This window comes from Bolinopsis microptera, chromosome 12 (genome assembly GCF_026151205.1).
Source record: "Bolinopsis microptera isolate Bmic1 chromosome 12, MBARI_Bmic_1.0, whole genome shotgun sequence".
Lineage (NCBI taxonomy): Eukaryota > Metazoa > Ctenophora > Tentaculata > Lobata > Bolinopsidae > Bolinopsis > Bolinopsis microptera.
Window position 1 is genome coordinate 4657174 of NC_087083.1, and position 24058 is coordinate 4681231.

Sequence of the window (24058 nt, forward strand, 5' to 3'; positions counted from 1 at the left end):
TCTGTTATATAGTTTAGTCTAGACTCTATGACACCATAACTACTTAAAACTTACATAAATCAGCAGTTGACTCTGAAGCTGAACGGGTCGAGTAGATATCGCTGGTATCTCCGTCGTAACTCTGTTGGTGCTTCCTTCTGTGGTCCAATTATAATTACATAATTAATTATAATTAGATAATTAATTAGATTGTTTTTAAAAATACTGTTAAGTTTGAATGGTAACAACTAACAAGGTTAAACTTACATTTCTGATCAAGACAGCTGAAGAATAAGAATATCATAAAAAAGGAAAGTTAAAACCAGCAACCTATCTGAGGAGGAGATCTTATGATCGACACCCTTATGCTGGGTATCAAATCTCTGCTGACTATGTTCAGATGTGGAGATATTATCCGAGATATTGGAAGATAGATCCCCGTCTAGGATTGTTGAGGAGGAGGTACGAACTGAGGATTTGTCATCTTGATCGTTGGTATCCCCGATCTGTGGAGAACAGTTAATTTGATTAATTAATTAATTTTTATGATCTTGCACTAAAATTTAATACTCAGAATTCGTAATATAGAAACAACTACAATTGCTAATGAAGGTTCAAGAATTTAAACATGATTCAGGAAATGAAACGTGAAGGGTATGATACTGTTATCAGCTCAGTTTGTACTACACACCTCTTCATCACTATCAACATCTTCTTCCCCGTCAGAGTAGGGGTCATCAAACTCGTACACAGGCAGTCCCAGATCGTCTAGTCTCAGTATACCCTCCTCTAGGTTAGCAAGTCCAATTAGTATCGAGCTCACGTCCAGGCCTGGGGTGACATTTCTTTAAATTCTTCAAATTCTTTAAATTCTTTAAATTCTTCAAATTCTTTAAATTCTTTAAATTCTTTAAATTCTTTAAATTCTTTAAATTCTTTAAATTCTTTAAATTCTTTAAATTCTTTGAAATCTTTAAATTATGCATAAGTAGTCCTTAAAAATTGGGTCCAAATTTGGTGACCGAAAAAACGATTGTTATCCGTATTCGAATTCTGATCCGAATTTAACATGGCATCGAAGAATTGATCATCAACTCTAGAAAGATACAAAGCTTGCAATAGATTCTTGTGATAGAGTTATAACAGTAATTTAAATCACATTTAGCCATTCCTAATTGCCCATTAACCCCATTTATTGAGGGATGCGATCAATAAATGCGGTCACGTTTCTTTTGTGGGTGGCGGCTAAATTTCCCGATCCGCAGCACTTTATCTAATTTATCCAATTCATTTTCATTTCTCAGTCTCTCTATGCAAGTTCTAATAACTTTGCAAATATTACCACTATTCTGACCGTCAATAAGCCATAGACTGGGAAACAATATGTTACTGACTGTAAATATGAAGGATCTCCAAAATACAGTGGAACTTTACACAAATCTAGAATAGTTACCTACGAAGAACATCCCAAAGATCTGATAAGTGAACACGAAAGTACGGTGGAACTGCTAATTACTGTTAAACAGAGCGACGAATAATGTAAAACATAAACTACATTGCAATTAAAACTAAAACTTTCACAAATTTCTCTGCATTAAGGCGGTTTGGGTTTAGGTAAAACTACTGTTACTTTCCATCACGTACGAACCGCTGTACGTGTCCAGATTAGATCAAGTTCTTGCGACAAGATTTAATTATATTATATATAAAATATAATCATGAATAATATGTTATCGACTCAGACTCTCAGTCGTAATGCACAGAAAAGCTGAGAGGGAAAAATTCTCAGAATTCACGCACATAGAATTCCGACTCATGCCGGCTCCGATTTATGAAAAGATACACATTGAATTTCGAAGTGGCGAACGGAATTCCGACACGGAGGCAGATATATATGATAAATTAGAGTACGTGATTTTAGTTTTTTTAAATTAGGGCCATTATTTGAACAGGACAAGCTCCGGCTTTCACTGCATAAAGATGCAACCCCCATTATACCGTGGACTTCTGGGAAAGGAAAATCTGCGGAACATCGAGTTTCGCGGTGAATCGGGGATTTGACTGTTATACGATCCAATCAATTGGTCTAGAAGATATTAAAAAATTAAATTTACTCAGCAGTGCAAAAATTTACTCATCACTATATTTATTTCATCATTCATTGCGGTCCTTTTAATAGACCAAAAAACAGTGAAGACTTGCAAGAAGATTGAACATATTCTATCAAATGATGACACTAAATTTAACAAGCAAATATAAAAGATCAGTCGAACTGCTCATAAATTTTTAACTAAACTAAATAAAGCATAAATTTAACATAATTCTGAATAGGGTAATATTTAAAGCTTACAGTTACACAAGTTTCCCCACATCACGTACAAATAGTTGAGAACTGTACGTGTTTGTTCTTTTCGAGTTGTTACTACCAAACAAAATTATACATAAAATTGAATTAACACAGACATAAACTACTGAGACGGGGTATTATTTCCAGCAATCTCAGAGGAATATTTAAATGACGTAAATGGGCCTAATAAATTCCAGAATTTGCTGTTTGGTGTTGACAACATCAGCCGAGATGCAGTACGTCAGTTAGCACTAAACCAAGTGGAATGGAGAAACCTGTTTATAACGCCGTATAAGAGATGTGTGTGAAGAAGGCCACTGACCACTCCAACGACTAGGAGGAGACTTCTTTATGTAGCATGTATGGTATGTCCTGAAGTGCTTCACTGGGACCCTTGGTCTATGGAACTGATACTGTTGCTCTCCTCTTCAGGACCAAACCAATGGTGAACTTCCGGAAGTGATCGTTGGTGATGAAGTATATAAAAGGATTGGACCAAAAAGAAAGAAACACGACGAAAGTCACGTAGCGTAGCTTGTAGTCATTTTCGTCCCATGTATCCGCGCTAAGCAGCATGGAGTATACACAGTATGGTAACACTGAAGTAAGGAAGGACACAGTTACCAGAACGACTACCACGATATTTTTCTTATTGACGGAGTTGGTTGTTTTCTTTACAGCGTAAATCACTAGAAAAGTGTTCATAACAATCAAAGTCAGGCAAGGTAATCCGTTTAGGAGTATATTAGTAACGTATTCAAAAATAGAATGCCATCTTCTGGTAAATGATATAGAGCGTTCCGCACAAGATGATATGACATCCACAAATTTTACGACCAAAGTACGCTCAATAAACGCTCCGTGGAGAAGTTTAAGTGGAATTATCATCGCTAAAATGATGACCATCACCGTTATAGACCATCTCTGTTTCTTGGAACAGTCTAGAAATCGTAGAGGAAACAAACATCTCATCATTCTATTCAGGGCCAGTGCAACAATCAGGAATATATTGGCTACAACCCCCGCAAATCTGTAGATAACGTGGACCATACAGAATGTGTCACCTAAGACCCATTTCTCCGCGTGAATAGATGAGATGATTGGAATCAGGATAAGGATAGTGTTAGCGAGATCTGTAACAGCCAAGTTCTGTATGATCCAAACAGAGAGTTTGTCCAGTTTGATAGCTTTGTGGTGGATTGTTGAGTGGATAACGAAGGTGTTTCCGAGAACTCCCAGGATGAAAGATGTGTGGCACCAGACTAATGATGGAATGTAGGGGAGTGTCATCGTGGAGATTCCTATCGGAAATATATTAAACCATTGAATTTTGTATTGAGGTATCGGGGGTATTTAAGGGGTATTTAAGGGGTATTTCGGGGGTGTTTCGTTTAATGAAAGGAATTATACATTTTTACGTTGATGAATAGTACGTTGAGAGTTGAGAATATTGTGCATTTTTAACAATAACAAGAAATACTCATTCCGCTAAAATAACGCCATGATAATGTTAATTCTCATCATACGTTTCATAATCAATATTCAATATACGTATGATAATTAAAGTATCCAACTAAGTTTTGTTTCAATAGGTTAGGTAGGTAAAACAACAACTAACTATCACTATTTCTACAAAAGCATCTACATTCTACGGGTGCTGACTGCTATGGGGCGAGGGCTGGGGTTTAATGACCAATGACATTCCATCATAATGGTCTTTTTCAAGGAGAATTTGGGAAAATTATCTGCCTAAAACGGTTATAAAACACCTATTATCAGTCTTCTAAATAAATGAGTGGTATTTAACTTGGTGCCAGCTGATAAAAAACAGTGTATTTTTCTTTAAAAATATAAGTTTTTTAAGCGATTTAACAAATCTTGTGGATATTTTGCGGATATTTTGCTATTAGTATTATTCGGAAGTCTCAAATATATTTTGCGGATCGAATTCTCTGAAACCATTTTTGATCAGCCCTAAAGAATTATCATTGGAAGAAACAGACATTTTAATTTTATCATGTTTATATAGTATATACTTTGAGAGTCCTTGAAGCGGCCGGCGACCACATTTTTACGCGAATGTAGATTGTAGACCAAAAATCTGTATTATTCTCAGATAAAAGCGTAATAATAGCGCGTAAAAACTAAAAATGGTCCCGTCGACAAACCTTTTGGCGTTATTAAATATAAAAAGTTAAAGTTAAATAGTCAGACAGTCTCTGAAACACCAAACAATTGCCCTTAGTATTACGTAATCAGCCGAGGGGGGGGGGGGGGGGGGGGGTGGAGTTGGGTCTTGATTACGGTTAATTACTATAAGCTGTATTCTTATAAGCTGTATTCTTATAAGCTTATAATTATATAAGCTGTATTATTATAAGCTGTTTTCTTATAAGCTTATAATTATATAAGCTGTATTATTATAAGCTGTATTATTATATTAGCTGTATTATTATATTAGCTGTATTATTATATTAGCTGTATTGTTATTGGCTTATAATTAACAACTTATCACAAACAATATCATCAAAACAGCAGTGGACGGATAAATATACCCACCGATCTCCTGTGGCTGCGCGTCACTCTCCTCAGTCACGTGACAAGACATCTCAGTAACTTCTACACTCTCGGCATTCTCATTAAGTTGTAAAACAGGGGACACATCATACTGTTGTGGAATGTTGGTAGGTAGGAACGTTGGTTCTTGGCCCTCCTCCACGATTGTTACTCCTGCTACGGAATCCAGGGTGTCGTTTGAAGAGGTCTTCTCCTTCCGTGATCCTGAGTGAAGCGTTTTAGTTTGTGGGATAGTTTGTAAATTTTAATATCTGATAAATGCAGGAAACAGATCACAAATTTAAACGCATATCCCCAAAACTCGGGACGAATATCCCCAAAAAGCCCAAAAAAGCCCATCTCCCAACTTACGGTGCTTCTTCCTCTTGATCCGTATTGCTATCTTATCCTCATCCTCATCACAGTTGGTAGAACTACTGTGTATGGAAATAGTATCTTGGGAAGACAGTGATATCTTGTCCGGCTGAATAAGTGTTAGTTTAACACATTTAACAAGAGCTTATCTGTGTTAATTAATTTAAATTTCTCATAAGAAACATATGCTAGGATATCATTAGTAGCAGTTAAAGCTTTGTTGATGATGATCTGTAACTCGACGGGGGTGTGGCTGAAAATAAGGTTGTACGAATCACCATAATCCATATCTTAACACTTAAAACAGGCTATCAATGAATTATTTGTAGGCTATAACATTTGATCATTATAAATAAAAAGGAGTGATTCAAGTCCCGCTTATAGTTGATTGTCACGGGAACTGACTGCTAATTATTTCGCCTCCCCCCCCCCCCCCCCCCTCTGCCTGTAACTGACCTCATATAACGGTAAGGTAGAGTCAGATGTGATGAGTTGTTTGTGTTTGCTGGGACTGGGGGTGAGACCTAGCGAGGTTATCATCTTCTTACCAATATTAGTCTTTAGCTCTTCCATTACACTCCTCTCCGGACTGAAATGTTAATGGTTAAAAGTTCTAGATGGCTCTAGAAAGTAGTCTTTAATAGTCTACAATATTAGTCTTTAGCTCTTCCATTACACTCCTCTCCGGACTGAAATGTTAATGGTTAAAAGTTCTAGAAGGCTCTAGAAAGTAGTCTTTAATAGTCTACAATATTAGTCTTTAGCTCTTCCATTACACTCCTCTCCGGACTGAAATGTTAATGGTTAAAAGTTCTAGAAGGCTCTAGAAAGTAGTCTTTAATAGTCTACAATATTAGTCTTTAGCTCTTCCATTACACTCCTCTCCGGACTGAAATGCTAATGGTTAAAAGTTCTAGAGAGTAGTCTTTAATAGTCTTTAATAGTCTACAATATTAGTCTTCAGCTCTTCCATTACACTCCTCTCCGGACTGAAATGTTAATGGTTAAAAGTTCTAGAAGGCTCTAGAAAGTAGTCTTTAATAGTCTACAATATTAGTCTTTAGCTCTTCCATTACACTCCTCTCTGGACTGAAATGTTAATGGTTAAAAGTTGGCTTGATGACGTCACAAGGCGGCTTGATGACATCACAAGGTGGCTTGATGACATCACAAGGTGGCTTGATGACATCACAAGGTGGCTTGATGACATCACAAGGTGGCTTGATGACGTCACAAGGGGGTTTGATGACGTCACAAGGTGGCTTGATGACGTCAAAACGGACTGAGATGTTAATGGTTAAAAGTTCTGGAAGGCTCTAGAAAGTACTGAAATGTTTTAGAAAGTTCTGGTAACGTTAAGTTAATAACATGAAAGTTGCTTGTTTATTTTTATTTTTTATTCATCCAGAATAACAATCGCAAGAGTGGGCAGGGGACCGGGAAATGTTTCGTTTTTATCTTGAAGCATAATTCATCTAACCAGCTTTACTTCGACTATATCATATTTAACGCTACAATTCGTATAACTTACTTGTAAGTGTAGTAAACTTGAATCATCGACATGATCACGTGATCAGATCGACTAAAAAAATCGCGTGCCGCTCAGAAACTAAGTCGAATACCTCAAAGGAGGAACCTTATGACAGCAGAACTAAGTTTCATAATACGAGATGTAATATCCGACATATACAGTAATCAACAAACTACACAAAGGACAGAGGGCGGGAGATGTGTATCTTAATGAAGTGTCGTAACACACGTGAGCTTCAACCACCAAGCGCTGCCAGCACGTGCGATACAAATATCAGCACGTGCAATACAAATAACTGACGTAGTCCTGTATTACACAAGAAAGCAGCAAGATTACGTTTTGTGTGACAGGGAGTAGTACTACAGGTTATAATAAGGTTGCACAGAGTTGAGTCAGTTTGAGTAGGATAGATTTCAAATAGTGGATATATTACAGTTGCACTGTGTATTTAGAGTAGATATAGTGCACTGTTGTTTGAGTAATGATGCAAGGGTGGGTCTGTGTTGTGTTTGTGATGCAGGGTTTTGATTGGGGACCAGCTTTGCTTACTGGCCAATGTTTACTTCAAATATATATTATTATAGATACAAAATTAATGTAAAAAAGTAGCACAAAATACTTGATAACTCCTAATCTCTATATGGCTGATAAATGATAAATGTGATTATTAATCAGGAAATATGTTAAAAGATAAAATATAAGTTATTATGAAGACTGTCACTGAGATGAATGCCAACTGAATGCTAAATAGGCTCTCGAGATCTGTTTAGCTAATATCTTTAAATAATCATTTGAAACTGACCTTGTTGAAGTAACACTGTCAGTCACTGACATTTCCAAATCTACAGAAGACTCCATGTTGTCAGATCCACCAGAGGTCACTATGATACTTGGTTCCTGAGTAGTCGGCGTGACGTCACTCGATTCACACGTGACATCGTGAGAGTTTGTAACACGGTCTTGTGGGGTGATGGTGTTGTCACAAGAGGTAAGAGTATCATCATTTGGAATCAGAGTGTGGTCACAAAAATAAGACGGATCTGTGTGCTCTTCTTTGTGATCTGTGTGCTCTTCTGTGTGCTCTGTGTGCTCTTCTGTGTGATCTGTGTGCTCTGTGTGCTCTTCTGTTGATCTACCGGACAGATCAAAATTTAAATTGTTCTCATCTTCGTTGTTAGTTTTTTCTATTGTCACCTTTACTTCTGTTAGATCACACGGTGGCTTGATGACGTCACAAGAGGGTTTGATGACGTCACACGGTGGCTTGATGACGTCACAAGGTGGCTTGATGACATCACAAGGTGGCTTTATGACGTCACACGGTGGCTTGATGACATCACTTGAAAGTTCAAGGGAGTCAATAAAAGGATATTTAGCGTCATCTGATAGTTTAGTGACTTCGCATGATACAGAATGGCCAACACTCGACACGATATCAAGGTCGGGAACTTTCTGAAGGGGGATAATTTCAGAGTTCTCATCCCGTTCACAGATAGATTTTACAAAATTGGTGATTTCTTCGAGTTTTTCTTTTGGAACCGGCTGGTACTTTGGGATTTGCGTTATGATTTCATTTGGTTTATGAGGATCTATTTCTTGAGTTTTATCGGCGGCTAACTGACCGTTCTCTGATTTTATATTCCCGTTTTCTGATATGATTGTAACGCTCTGAGTCTGTTCATTATGGGCTATATTACCCCCAGCTCTATCATTCTCAACATTTTCTGATATTGAACCAAATTCACTATTCGTTGAGGTAATATTTTGTGTAACAATATATCTTTTAATGATATTGTCTTTATAAAGGAGCACGAGAGCCCTGTGACTTGTGTACCAGTCCAAAACAGATTCTTTCAGCCACCCTGAAATAAGTTTCGTTATTTGAGGTACCTGGTGAAATGTGAGCCCAGAACTAAAAGAGAAGAAAATTAGTAATACTCCTACAGGGGATTGCTTAAGTAAACTGTAATCTGTACAACATAGAAATGCTATGTCTGTGTATAAAGAAATAGCCAAAATAGCTGCCAAGATTGGACAAATTCGTTACGTCTGCTGCACTCGTGGAATCATGGATGTCACTATAATAATAAGGCGCCTATGTAAACATTTTTGTATGGGCCATGGGGATGAACAAATTGTTTTTTGAAATCTTCATACCCTACCCTTAATGTCCAGGTGAAAAAAAATTTGTTGCCTGAGTTACAAAAACCAGCGGTAAATTTCTAAAATGAACTTGACGGTTGCTTGGCGGAAGCGGAAGTAGGTCCCATATTTTATACCCAAATTCACCGCTTTAGAATACATTTTTCGCGAAATATACCCTCGTGCGCGCACAGAATCCATCCAAAATTCATCGCGCGTTCCATTATAACGCGTCCCACGTGACATTATTTTACCTAAATTTGACACCAGGCAATTCTTGACTACACAGGGCTGCATTAACCACTGTATCATTGTGTAGAGAGATTAATCATTGACACACACAAATCTTACCCACTACAGTTAGATCGACTGTCTCCACGAAGACAAACAGGTGCTTGAGTTGGATTATTACCAGCTTTTCATCTATTCGTTCCACGCGGTTTATGATTCCGGATTTTGGGAGAAGGGAAGCGAGTTTGGTATCCTGAAATAGAATGGAGAAAAGGGTGTTTAGTGATTTTCTCGACGAAAATATTTTAGCATTAAACATAGATATTTATGAGAATATTGATAGGCAGCTAAATAAAATCTGTTTAAAGATTTTAGTACTAATTGCAATATGATGAGACTCTGTAAAGTTACTAAATATTAATGACAGTGTACGCCACTAAGCCAGTAACTATTACATTGAGTACAAGTGATCGTTTCTTTGTCATGATCTTATAGTTGGACGTCATATACTTTCAACACTACTATATAACAAATAATTCGAGGAAACGATGTAACAGAGTCGATATATTTTAATTTTTCATGGGGTGCCAAGTCCCCATACATCGTGGTCCGATAGTTTCATTGCGTCTTAATATAATACTTATAGCTATGCGAATTTGTACAGGCTGTTGTTTCGGCAAACAACTTGATCAGTGATCGACTGGCCGAGGGTACGATTTTATCTTGAAAATTAGGATCAACCGACGACTTAAATAGTTAAATAGATATAATAATTAAATACCTCCTTGAAATCATCGCCTTTTTACAGAAGGACAGATAAAACACACACTGTGACAGGAGTTAAACTAATTACTAATCGTGTTTACACACTAACCTGGGCTGAATCTTCACAGCAGCATTCCAGAGGGCACTCGTTTAATATTTTGCGCAGTTGGATAGTTTTAAGAACGTCTCCGCCGGTGTTTGCGTACCATAGGCGCAGTCCTGGGCGCGCAACGAGGACTGTGTAGATGTCTAGTACACAGGCGCCAAACTCTCCACTGAGGAGTTAATTGAAGGTTAATTGAAGGTTAATTGATGGTTAATTGATGGTTAATTGATGGTTAGTCGATTTTTCAAAGCTTTCTCCGAGAATCTAACTTCCAGTTCCTTAAATATGTCTTATGCCACCCACAGATAATCAATTTCGGAACTGGAAATTTCATATTATATATTTACTAAATAATTAGTAATTAATTAGTAATTAATTAACTAAAATTCTAAATTACTTTTTCCGATCTTTAGATCCGACGGATGTTACAGAACAGGTTTCGTTCTCCATCTTTAATAGACTTGTCTTGATTACTGTTGTTAGCAATATGAGTCTGAAAATATAAGTGAAATTAACATAAGGGATTAACTTCTAATCGAGCTTTTTGTTAAGAATTAAAACAATTTAATTTAATTTCAGGTGGAATAAAAATGATGGGTGTTATCATTTTGAAGTTGCAAGCTGTTTCTTTTACCTTATTTCTATATTTAGAATATTTTATCAGTTTTCTAACAGGGTTAATAGTAACATTAGAAACAATAAAGTACTGAAGTATAGGCTCTTTTAAATATTTGAAATATTTTCGTACTCTGCAGATATAAAGAATAGACTGAGAATCTTGTTTGGCTCGCAGTGAATAACTCTGCTAGAACTGAAAATACCCTGAAAAAGTGAGATTTGTTTGCTTGTTTTATTGATAACTTATCAGCTTCCAGAATCAATCAATGAAGACCCAAAATCTTGTCACTTCTCAAAACATAACTTTTCACGTGTCAAAACATCAGTATTCAGATCTATAACATACCCTGGCCCAGTCGACTTCTGATATGGTTATCTTTCCATCCTTATCTACACTTGCAACTTTATTATCGTGGTAACTTGCAAATTTCACATTCGTATCATGTACTTTGCTGATCATCTGAACGCATATTATGTCAAATATTTCAAATATGTGATAAGAGACAAGAGTGTAGTGATTTATGATTGCATTTATCACGATTATCTACCAGCAATAATTTAAACATTATTATATCATGTAATATATATAATGCATAAGATAACTCTTTTATTTATCATTCTGAGACACTCTCTTTATTTAATAGCAGGCTTAAACTACTTTGTTTGGTCGACATCGACTTATTCAGTTCCACTAACTGCTACAGTTCTGAGTTTCCAACTCTTTCTGGCAATCCTTCCAGACGAAAATATAGAATTCTCGATAAAACGTCTATAACGGTAATATCATAGATTATAACATAATTCCTTTACATGAAAAATGTACATTACAGGCGAAGAATAGGATGATAAGGCTGCAGTGTCAAATTTCAATTTACCAATTCTATCATATACTTTACACACAAGTTATATTAGAAAACTAATCAGAGCAGGAGGAGTTATCAAGGCAGACAATTAATATATTGGGTAAGGTTGCGACAGAATTAACTTAGATACTATACTAATTAATTGGAATGTGGATTGTGGAATGTGATTGAAGAAATATGCCACACTCATTTCTCAGGGCAGTGATGTCATCATTAAATTGAACGACTGAAACCTTAATTGGACAACATCATAAGTAATCAGTTTGTACTATGTACTTTGTACTTTGTACTATATACTTTGTACTATGTACTATATACTTTGTACTATGTACTATATACTTTGTACTATGTACTTTGTACTTAGTACTATATACTTTGTACAATGTACTTAGTACAATGTACATTGCCCAAGATACTGTATATAAAATGATCATATTTCCACTCGCCTGTTTAAGTTCCGTATCAGACCCTGATTGTATCTCCTTGATACCAACATAGCCAGACTCTGTTCCCCAAACTAGCACTCTCTCCTTCAGTTCTAAACATTCTATCTTGCTGTATCCCTGAGGTAAAATATCTTAACTAGCACTCTCTCCTTCAGTTCTAAACATTCTATCTTGCTGTATCCCTGAGGTAAAATATCTTAACTAGCACTCTCTCCTTCAGTTCTAAACATTCTATCTTGCTGTATCCCTGAGGTAAAATATCTTAACTAGCACTCTCTCCTTCAGTTCTAAACATTCTATCTTGCTGTATCCCTGAGGTAAAATATCTTAACTAGCACTCTCTCTCCTTCAGTTCTAAACATTCTATCTTGCTGTATCCCTGAGGTAAAATATCTTAACTAGCACTCTCTCCTTCAGTTCTAAACATTCTATCTTGCTGTATCCCTGAGGTAAAATATCTTAACTAGCACTCTCTCTCCTTCAGTTCTAAACATTCTATCTTGCTGTATCCCTGAGGTAAAATATCTTAACTAGCACTCTCTCCTTCAGTTCTAAACATTCTATCTTGCTGTATCCCTGAGGTAAAATATCTTAACTAGCACTCTCTCCTTCAGTTCTAAACATTCTATCTTGCTGTATCCCTGAGGTAAAATATCTTAACTAGCACTCTCTCTCCTTCAGTTCTAAACATTCTATCTTGCTGTATCCCTGAGGTAAAATATCTTAACTAGCACTCTCTCCTTCAGTTCTAAACATTCTATCTTGCTGTATCCCTGAGGTAAAATATCTTAACTAGCACTCTCTCTCCTTCAGTTCTAAACATTCTATCTTGCTGTATCCCTGAGGTAAAATATCTTAACTAGCACTCTCTCCTTCAGTTCTAAACATTCTATCTTGCTGTATCCCTGAGGTAAAATATCTTAACTAGCACTCTCTCCTTCAGTTCTAAACATTCTATCTTGCTGTATCCCTGAGGTAAAATATCTTAACTAGCACTCTCTCCTTCAGTTCTAAACATTCTATCTTGCTGTATCCCTGAGGTAAAATATCTTAACTAGCACTCTCTCCTTCAGTTCTAAACATTCTATCTTGCTGTATCCCTGAGGTAAAATATCTTAACTAGCACTCTCTCCTTCAGTTCTAAACATTCTATCTTGCTGTATCCCTGAGGTAAAATATCTTAACTAGCACTCTCTCCTTCAGTTCTAAACATTCTATCTTGCTGTATCCCTGAGGTAAAATATCTTAACTAGCACTCTCTCCTTCAGTTCTAAACATTCTATCTTGCTGTATCCCTGAGGTAAAATATCTTAACTAGCACTCTCTCTCCTTCAGTTCTAAACATTCTATCTTGCTGTATCCCTGAGGTAAAATATCTTAACTAGCACTCTCTCCTTCAGTTCTAAACATTCTATCTTGCTGTATCCCTGAGGTAAAATATCTTAAGGCCAGAGGGGGGGGTAAGGGGTCAAAAAATTCTACCAAAATATTATTTTCTAAATCGATTTAATTTTGAATGACAAAAACATTGCCGATATTCACATATTTTTAGCTGATTAACTTTATTTTATAATTGAGGTTAACCGATTTTCACAAAATTGACTATACAACATTGAGGTTAATAAAATTGAGGTTAATATTTTATTACACGCCATAATTTTTTGTTATTTCGGTCAGCAAATGTAAACTCTAAATTTTAGGTTCATAATTATCAGAAAAAGTAATATCCCAACGTGATTAAATGAGGTTAACCTCGTCTTTTAGATATAGCGAGAATAGATCAAATGATAGAGTTACTATTTTCATCGTAAGTTTACGGTATACACATTTCTAAATAGATGACGTGTCGATTGACTTTCTTTTATCTTGGGAAAATTAAAAAAATGAGGTTAACCATCACAATTTGGTACCGTAGGGAATATACATACGATTCTTACTTATGTAATGTACCACAATATCGAAGTGAGGTATCTATTGGTATCACAATGCCTACAACTATAATCACGTGACAAAGGTGATTTGAACTGACCATATTTTAGTAGAAGATTTTACCCGTAAATGGCTAAAAAATGAGGTTAACCTCTCATTTTTTAAATATCTGACCAGTCAATTACATGTTAACCTCAAAAACTTAATCGTTATACTGTGCAAATGTTTTACTACATATATAATAACATATTGATAAACCAATCCCACTATTATATGGTCTAAAGCGAGGTTAACAACCAAATTTTAAGCAGTTAGTGTTTACAGGAAGTCTTGGTTAACCTCATTTTTAACAATACAAGGACATTAACTACTGAAAGTGGCTAAAATCATTTAGGGGACGGCCAGGTCTGATCAAGCAAACGTTATTAAGTGTATAAAAAGTCCTAACTAACGAACTGTGATACATTCCAGTGAATATTCAAAATTTTGAAAACACTAAATTGCATCTATCTCAAAACACATTTTTTGACCTTTCGATTCCTTAGTTGAGAAAACTGGCCACTCCCTGATCTTGAGATTTGGTACAGTGGTTCCTTGGACAACTATCTAGATATCTGGTGCAGCGATTTTTTTTATTTGACTCAGTTCTCGAATTATGAGGTTAACCAATTAAATTTTTCGAATTTTTGACCTGGTTAACCTCATAATTTGAGAACAGAGTCAAATAAAAAAAATCGCTGCACCAGATGTGAGGATAATTGTCCAAGGAACCACTGTACCAAACCTCAAGATCAGGGATTGGCCGGTTTTCTCAACTAAGGAATCGAAAGGTCAAAAAAGTTACAGCCGTTTAAAGTTCCAGTTTAACATGTAATTACAGGTAAACCTCAAAATTGAGCGCGCGATATCTCAGAAGCGCAAGGTCAGATTTTGATCCGGTTTTTTTCTTTTTGTTCGTCTTCAGTAGCTATTATCAAATATGCAAAAACTACAAAAGTGCCATTTACCCCCCCCTCTGGCCTTAACTAGCACTCTCTCTCTCCTTCAGTTCTAAACATTCTATCTTGCTGTATCCCTGAGGTAAAATATCTTAACTAGCACTCTCTCCTTCAGTTCTAAACATTCTATCTTGCTGTATCCCTGAGGTAAAATATCTTAACTAGCACTCTCTCCTTCAGTTCTAAACATTCTATCTTGCTGTATCCCTGAGGTAAAATATCTTAACTAGCACTCTCTCCTTCAGTTCTAAACATTCTATCTTGCTGTATCCCTGAGGTAAAATATCTTAACTAGCACTCTCTCCTTCAGTTCTAAACATTCTATCTTGCTGTATCCCTGAGGTAAAATATCTTAACTAGCACTCTCTCCTTCAGTTCTAAACATTCTATCTTGCTGTATCCCTGAGGTAAAATATCTTAACTAGCACTCTCTCTCCTTCAGTTCTAAACATTCTATCTTGCTGTATCCCTGAGGTAAAATATCTTAACTAGCACTCTCTCTCCTTCAGTTCTAAACATTCTATCTTGCTGTATCCCTGAGGTAAAATATCTTAACTAGCACTCTCTCCTTCAGTTCTAAACATTCTATCTTGCTGTATCCCTGAGGTAAAATATCTTAACTAGCACTCTCTCTCCTTCAGTTCTAAACATTCTATCTTGCTGTATCCCTGAGGTAAAATATCTTAACTAGCACTCTCTCCTTCAGTTCTAAACATTCTATCTTGCTGTATCCCTGAGGTAAAATATCTTAACTAGCACTCTCTCCTTCAGTTCTAAACATTCTATCTTGCTGTATCCCAGGATAAACGTCACGTGATAAGCTGATAATATTATTATAACAGCAAAATGTACTTTTAGTATTCATAGTTCATACCTGTGGAGGAATTCTAAAGCTGACATTACTTTTGTCATTGTAACATATCAAAACACCGACTTCAGTTCCTATTACCAGCCAATCTTCATCATAACCGACTAAAGTGTACTGTAGAGGTACCTGAGAAAATGGATTTTGTAGAAAGCTGTGTAGTTAACCATCTACTGATTATTTTGTCGAGGTTATATAACAGTGTCATTAGTCAAAATATTACATTGAGTAGTGAAGAAGTAGATACAGAGTGTTCAGTATCAATTATATCGATTCGTTAATGATGCAATCTATACGATATGTATCTGTAATTATTTAATCTTGTACCGCATAAAATGTGACTTTATCTTTTAATTGATTTCTGACTAACTGAACAACCATGTCATACAATTAATCATATTTGTCCAGTACTATGTACATAACTAGAGACAAAATACAAATAAAATGGTTGCACCTGCTTCAAGCCATAGTACTTGGGGAGCCCACTGAGCAGAAGTTTGTTTTCTTTAACATGCATAACATCCTGACATATTATGTGGGTTTAGTAAGAATAAGTCTTGCTCCTTTTTGTGGTTAGGTTATTCTATCATCACAACACATGAGATGATATTGAAAGATCACACTGCACAAATAAATTGATTGAAAATCAGGATTAAACGATTTGCAGTTGCCTCTGCAGCCATATGATATATTTTTTGATTTTATTTAATTCATAGCAGACAAGTTGCTCTCAAATTCCACACAAAATTGTTTACGTTTATTCAAAAAATAAAATTTACTTCAAGAAAAAAGTGCTGTGTTCATTACCCTGTGAATATAACCTGAACATTTCAATGGCTGACTTATATCTAAGACTATCAACTTTAGGCCATGTCTGATCCATTTGCAATATATAAGTAAGAAACTTAATCAAACTTTTTATTTTTAGCTATTCATTTTATTAGAGGACGCATGCTGAACCAGCATTGCAGAGCAAAAATAGTGTAAAAAGAGTGAAAAATAATCTATGGTTTGAGATACTTCTCTTTGTTCAAAGAAATTCGAAAAAGACATCATAATATAATATGATCACAGTCATTATTATATGTATATTTATTATTTAAGACAAACGATGGATTTACTGATAAGATAAAAGCGTATTGCAGGCTTGTGTAATATATCACAGGTTGTTGCTACATCCCTTCCTCTCCTCACTGATCAACAGTAACTTTGTTATTAACAGGTGATATTTGTTCCAAGACCGTCGAAGAGTCCAACTCAGCGCGCATCTTGGTAGGTAATAAACCTACAACTTCGATAACCTTTTATTATTAATTATACACAGTTGCTTAACTGAAACAATGAAGGTATGTTCATCGTTAAAGTTTGCAGGAATAAGCCCTACCTATGGTGACAAAACTAAAATAATCATCATGATAACTTGGGAGCAAATATCAATGGAACAAATTGCAGCCACATCTGCCTACAAAAAAAGGAAGCCCTCATTTGAAATCATGCCAGTATAGACAAATTTTCCTTTTAAAAGCTTTAGTTTGGTGCATTAACCTCTGGTCAGATCTAGGGAATGTATTAATTATGATTCTTGGTCTTTCAACTTAATTAATTCTCTCCACTAATATTTATAGACATTATTACATATTTTAAATATAAATAGTTAAAATGACAATGATCTTGAATGGCTGTGACTGGCGACATATCTACAAAAAGCACACCTTACATTCCATACAGCACACAAGCAACATTTACCATCCACAGCTATTCAACTCATGATATTGCATGGGCTAGCTAACAAGCCTTCACCACGGATCTTTGTGTACTATTTGACGCAAAAGGGCGTAGGTTAGAGTAAGCGAGTGCCTAAGAAGTATATCTATTTCGAGGGAAATAGATTTTTAGTTTAGTCTATGTAATAATAATTGCGAATTCAGAATTAACAAAAATTATATTTTTTGATAATTAAATTGCAAAATATAAAAACAACCCTTCAAAAAATCAATATATTCCCTATATCTCAAATTTTGACAAAAATTTGCACATAATTGTTTTTTCTTCCCTATTTTGTTGTTGCAAAAGTTTGGCCCACTCTGATCTGAGGACTTAAAAGTTTTAACGTTGTTTTATATAATTGGAAACAAACCATAGTCTTAATCATAGGAAAACAAAATATTTTAAATGTTTGAAAAATTAAATTTATATTTTTCTTATAGGTTTATCCTAGGAATGATTTTTATGTCATTGATAATAATAAAGACCCTTTAGATTTTATGTTTATAAATAATTTAATGTATTGTAGAAAGAGTATTTCGACTTTTGACTTTAGTACTTTATTTACGTCCATTCCACACCACCAACTAAAAGATAATTTAACTAAATTTGTAAATAGAATATTTAAAATCAAAGATTAAACTTATATTGTACATTTTGAACATTTAAAATATAATTTGAAACATTACAGTAACGTTATTCAAATCTCAAACAGAAACAGTATATTACAAAGTTTTGTGTTTTGATCATATGATCGTGGATGTATAGTGATTGATTACATAATTTTGAATTTGGTTGATGGTGATTGTGAGTGAGAAGATGTTTGGAGTGCAAGCCAGTAACTCTGTCAAATGAACAGCCCACTGAAGAGCGGGTGAGCGCAAGCGCGGGAACAGCAGAGAGGGTGCCACAAAACGGCACACACGGAAAGGACGAAACAAAAAAATACGCCGCGCGCGGTAAGCTTGCCTATGTCTGAGAGCCGGTGTTACCTGGCAGGAGGCCTCAAAGGAGGTGCCGTGGTGGAGTGTGAAGGGAAAGTTCGAGAGCACGGCAGCTCAAACTGATGATGAAGATTGAAGAAGGAGGTCGAGCTGGAAGCTCAGAAAAAGCTAAACAGGAAGGATCCAGCTGAGGTCTGACTCATGTCAGGAAGTGATGAAAAACTCACAGACAGAATCATCGGTGGCTGTCTACCCCGTATGATTTCAGGCATCAGGATACACTGGAGCAGTGCAGAGCTGATTAGTTAAAAAAAAACAAATTTTATTTTATACCCACAATCAATTCATATTTAGTTCAAATATTTAAAGTCAAAATAACCATTTCACATAAGTGGTTATATTATAATAAAATAATTTGTGATAAATTAATTTACACTCAAAAATGAACAAAATATACACAATTTTTACCTAGTGCAACACTGGTTCAGCGCGCGGCTGATCGAAAAAGTTTGATTTGATTTACTAACTACAGTGTACAGCGTACATGAAAAAATTACTTACTGAATCTTTTAATACTAGACACATTTTAATTCAGATGTTGTTCAATGAGTTAGCCACAAAAATGTTCAAATTATGTAGGAGGGTAAAGGACACAATTGCTAGTAGTGCTTCTTTGTGCCCGTTGACTACAATGAACATTTTGCGGAGTTTCTCCAGACGGCTTTTATCGGAGTGCGTGTTATTTACTTGGTTATGCACAAGCCAGGCCAACATTTTGTTTTTGTGTCAGCCGTGCTACCAGGTTGCAGAGTATTATAAAAACTAAACAATTATACACTATACAAATTTGCTAATACAATATCATGCAGAGTCCGATCTAGCTGCAAACGTCAGACACCACAGTTCAGCCGCCAAGTACCGTTTAAGTGAACACCGAAACACGAGGTTTAGGTGTCATTTTGTAAATCACTTTATGGATGGATAATTCAGTAATTGTTGAAGAAAATTACAGTCACTGCCACCTATAGCGTTATGTCATGGGTCTGATTAACGGCCAAGAATAAACGTACGTGCGCGCTTAAGAAACCCGCGCAAATGTTGAGGTAGGGAGTAGCTGCGGCGCGCTTTTAACATATATTACGTATAGCGCCGTACGGAAACGGCAATATTTAAGTAATTAGGCAGAAGGACTTTCGACAAAACTGTACCATATGGAATGGTCGAAAATCGAGTGTTTTAGTAAATAACTTAGAATATATTTTCGGTTTTCTCAAGATCTGATTGATAGATTTTCTTTAAACTTTCCAGATAGTTAGATGGCTATATGACAGATAATGAGTAAGAGTTTGAAAGAATTTCTATATGCCAAAATGGAGATATGACTTCAAACACAAGAAAATATCTCCAAATTGGCGTCTTCTAACGGAACACAGGTATATATTAAGAGATCTGAATAATAGAATTTTTTAAAACTTTCCAGATAGTTACATGGCTATAAGACGGATAATCTGAGCAAGTTTGGGCGAATTTTTATGTGCCAAACTTGAGATATGACTTCAAACACACGAAAACATCTCAAAGTGGCGGTTTTGGTACAATATTTGACGAAAGTCGATTATCTCGAGATCTGAATGATAGAATTTCTTTAAACTTTCCAGATAGTTACAGAGCTATAAGACAGATAATCTGAGCAAGTTTGGGCGAATTTCTATGTGCCAAACTTGAGATATGACTTCAAACACAAGTAAATATTTCAAATTGGCGGTTTCTAGCGGAACGCAGGCATATATTTCGAGATCTGAATGATAGAATTTTTTAAAACTTTCCAGATAGTTACATGGCTATAAGACGGATAATCTGAGCAAGTTTGGGCGAATTTCTATGTGCCAAACTTGAGATATGACTTCAAACACACGAAAACATCTCAAAGTGGCGGTTTTGGTACAATATTTGACGAAAGTCGATTATCTCGAGATCTGAATGATAGAATTTCTTTAAACTTTCCAGATAGTTACAAGGCTATAAGATGAATAATCTGAGCGAGTTTGGGCGAATTTCTATGTGCCAAACTTGAGATATGACTTCAAACACAAGTAAATATTTCAAATTTTGGCGGTTTCTAGCGGAACGCAGGCATATATTTCGAGATCTAAATGATAGAATTTTTTAAAACTTTCCAGATAGTTACATGGCTATAAGACGGATAATCTGAGCAAGTTTGGGCGAATTTCTATGTGCCAAACTTGAGATATGACTTCAAACACAAATAAATATTTCAAATTGGCGGTTTCTAGCAGAACGCAGGCATATATTTCGAGATCTAAATGATAGAATTTTTTAAAACTTTCCAGATAGTTACATGGCTATAAGACGGATAATCTGAGCAAAAGAACATAGACATTCGCCCAAACTTGCTCAGATTATCTGTCTAATAGCCATGTAACTATCTGGAAACTTTTAAAAAATTCTATCATTTAGATCTCGAAATATATGCCTGCGTTCCGCTAGAAACCGCCAATTTGAAATATTTACTTGTGTTTGAAGTCATATATACTCAAGTTTGGCACATAGAAATTCGCCCAAACTCGCTCAGATTATCCGTGTTATAGCCCTGTAACTATCTGGAAAGTTTAAAGAAATTCTATCATTCAGATCTCGAGATAATCGACTTTCGTCAAATATTGTACCAAAACCGCCACTTTGAGATGTTTTCGTGTGTTTGAAGTCATATCTCAAGTTTGGCACATAGAAATTCGCCCAAACTCGCTCAGATTATCCGTGTTATAGCCATGTAACTATCTGGAAAGTTTTAAAAAATTCTATCATTCAGATCTCGAAATATATGCCTGCGTTCCGCTAGAAACCGCCAATTTGAAATATTTACTTGTGTTTGAAGTCATATCTCAAGTTTGGCACATAGAAATTCGCCCAAACTCGCTCAGATTATCCGTGTTATAGCCATGTATAATGGCGCAGGAGGGTCAACCTGAAAAGAACATTGCTTGACCCTCCTGCCCCACCGCATGGATCAGGAGGTTCATTTCAGAAACAGTGCTTGACCCTCCTGCCCCACCACATGGATCAGGAGGTTCATTTCAGAAAAAACAGTGCTTGACCCTCCTGCCCCACCACATGGATCAGGAGGTTCATTTCAGAAAAAACAGTGCTTGACCCTCCTGCCCCACCACATGGATTACGGGGGTCATTTGAACCCACAAGACCATGTGCACTTATTTCTACATCGCGCGCGATACGTGTGTGCGTGATTACATGAAATCTTACCGCGCCCTACGCCAAGTAGACGAAAAGCGTGGTCGAAGAGCGAGAGTCGGTACAATAAATAAAACGAGAGTTGGTACATTTAACTGGCATTTTTTAACCGTGGTACAATCAGAATTGCATACAGCCGACACAGGATGAGGGGGGGGGGGGGCAATGACTACTGATGGAGACTTTTGAGCACCAATGGGGACGAAAATCATAGGGACTGAAGGTCAAATCGCTGGTGAAATTTTCCATTTGTCCCCATAAGTACCCAAAGTTTTGGCGAGTTTTATGTAGTTTTGATATTATCTTTTATTAAATGACTTATAAAGGAGACTTTTGGGTACCAATGGGGGCTAAAAATCTTGGAGACTTGAGGTTAAATTGCTGGCGAAATTCTGCACTTGTCCCCAAAGTACCCAAAGTCATTGGCTCCCCCCCCCCTCCCCCGGGTGAGGTGACGGAGAAAAATAAACTGAGCTCAAGGCTACATTTCCAGATATCCCGCCAGGGCACCGTCGCTCATGCTGCAAAGTGTGTTGAGAGATGCCCACGTCATCACACGTAAACTGTGTCACGAATACCTGAAATGCAGAACAAACATAACTCTGATCTATATTTTTCATAAAACTTTCAGGATTTGCCAATGAGGGAAAAGACAGCACTGTCCGAGAAGCTAGAAATGCATGAATCATAGGTGACATGGATAGGGGTAAGAAGTTTTTTAAAAACATGAAAATTGTGAAAGGAAAAGAAGTAGAAATGAGAAAGGGTAGATTTAAAATGTTTGAGAATCGATTTTGTGCTGAAGAACTCCGTCCGCAGGACGGGCTTCCGGCTACTTATGATAATTCGAATAAATTTGAGATTCAAACAAGCTACGAATACGAATGCTTATAGCAGTGGCAAGCTCGTGGCAAGCTCTTGTTTGCTGCGCATTGGCTGCAATGTATAACCGCAGTATGAACTGTCAAAATATTTGAATTTGCTTACCTAGTGGCTTTGTTTGATAAAGCATACATACTTTATATACCGATAAATCAATAACTCCTTTTGATTCTTCGGTTTGAGAATTGTGCGGTCACACATCTCTGCAATGTCTGAAAAGGTGGCAGGGAAGTATTGAAACTTACTTAACACTATATTTACAGTTAAACCTTGAACTACTATAACTAGGGCAGTAGGAAACGCCAAAAAGTAGATCATCTGACTAAAACAACTTAACTTCATCCAAGAGTCTAGTTAGCAGCATTGTAGCGATAAGATACCACCATAGTTTGAGCTGTCGACACTGAAATAAAACAAACAATTTACTTTTCACTACTGCAGGGGAATGCATGTAACATATAAAGAATAAAGATATAATATATTGTATGTTTTTCATCGTGGCCTCAGGGGAGAAGGGCAGCTCGAAAAACCGAAAAAAGTCTAAAAAACCGTGTTGGAGCTGGTGAGTTAAAGCTACCGATCTCGATCGTGAGAGTCAGATGATCAGATCGCATGTAACGTGAGTTTCGCCCGCCTGAATAAGGCAACATGAAATCATATTGCTGGTGACAGGTCTCGACCAAGATGTAAAATAAAGATACCCCAAATTTGTTATTTTTAAGCCGATTCACATCGACCCAAGTCTCTGCTTTGACCCTAAATGCTCAAACTTCGTTAATAGATTGGAAAATCGTGTTATGCTTGTTACTAATAACTGTTGTTTGTGAGAGGACATCTCGATTTCCCGGATCAGAGGATCACACCAATGAGGGGTTGATTGTGCATGTGTGAACTTGAATAAGTTTTCAAATTGCCCGATTTTTTTTCAGTAGGTCACATTACTCGTGACGTGCAAATGTATCTTTTGTCTTTTAATAGGTCAAGCTCAGAGCTTTAAAGCTTTAAAGACTTCTCCGTGACAAAGACGGCCGACATATATCTTTACTCCAGGAAAAGTCAGAACTCTTTCCACACCACATTCTTAAATGTACACGACAGCAGAACGACGATGTAGCCCCACGCCGCAGTAAACTTTAAATTTCTGACCCGGAACGAGCCCAGCAACTGTAGACAGCTGCGTGAGCTATGTACGGTTAGCAGATTTAAGAGCTTATGCAATAAGCAGTCACCGTTCACTCTCATTTTTGACTCTTCTTCTTTTGAACAACAAATGTCCATTGAATGATGCCAAGCTAAGCGATTATGATTAGAAAAGTACCGTGATTTACACTGATGGCTCATACAAGGACTTATTGGACTTCGTGAATTTGGAGGACCTGCAGCTGTAATCAGTACTTCACTACCAGATGTGCGAGGCCGAGGTTCCCGTTTGACAACATTACAAGTG

At 36.4% G+C, this 24058-nt stretch overlaps 1 protein-coding gene across 1 annotated transcript in view; it reads right to left on the reverse strand.

Moving 5' to 3' along the window:
- Positions 1-16280, reverse strand: part of LOC134824155 (tectonin beta-propeller repeat-containing protein 2-like) — a 35979-nt gene extending 19699 nt beyond the window's left edge. The window contains exons 1-15 of the mRNA XM_063835895.1: positions 16206-16280; positions 15761-15880; positions 11960-12076; positions 10997-11110; positions 10781-10854; positions 10430-10525; positions 10036-10201; positions 9282-9414; positions 7591-8650; positions 5714-5846; positions 5255-5366; positions 4886-5107; positions 671-810; positions 310-485; positions 55-137 (exon numbers count right to left, since the gene is read on the reverse strand). Of these exons, the coding sequence (XP_063691965.1) occupies positions 55-137; positions 310-485; positions 671-810; positions 4886-5107; positions 5255-5366; positions 5714-5846; positions 7591-8650; positions 9282-9414; positions 10036-10201; positions 10430-10525; positions 10781-10854; positions 10997-11110; positions 11960-12076; positions 15761-15880; positions 16206-16268 (2809 nt within the window). The 5' untranslated portion in view covers positions 16269-16280. The remainder of the gene's footprint in view (positions 1-54; positions 138-309; positions 486-670; positions 811-4885; positions 5108-5254; positions 5367-5713; positions 5847-7590; positions 8651-9281; positions 9415-10035; positions 10202-10429; positions 10526-10780; positions 10855-10996; positions 11111-11959; positions 12077-15760; positions 15881-16205) is intronic.
- Between the last annotated feature and the right edge of the window lie 7778 nt (positions 16281-24058).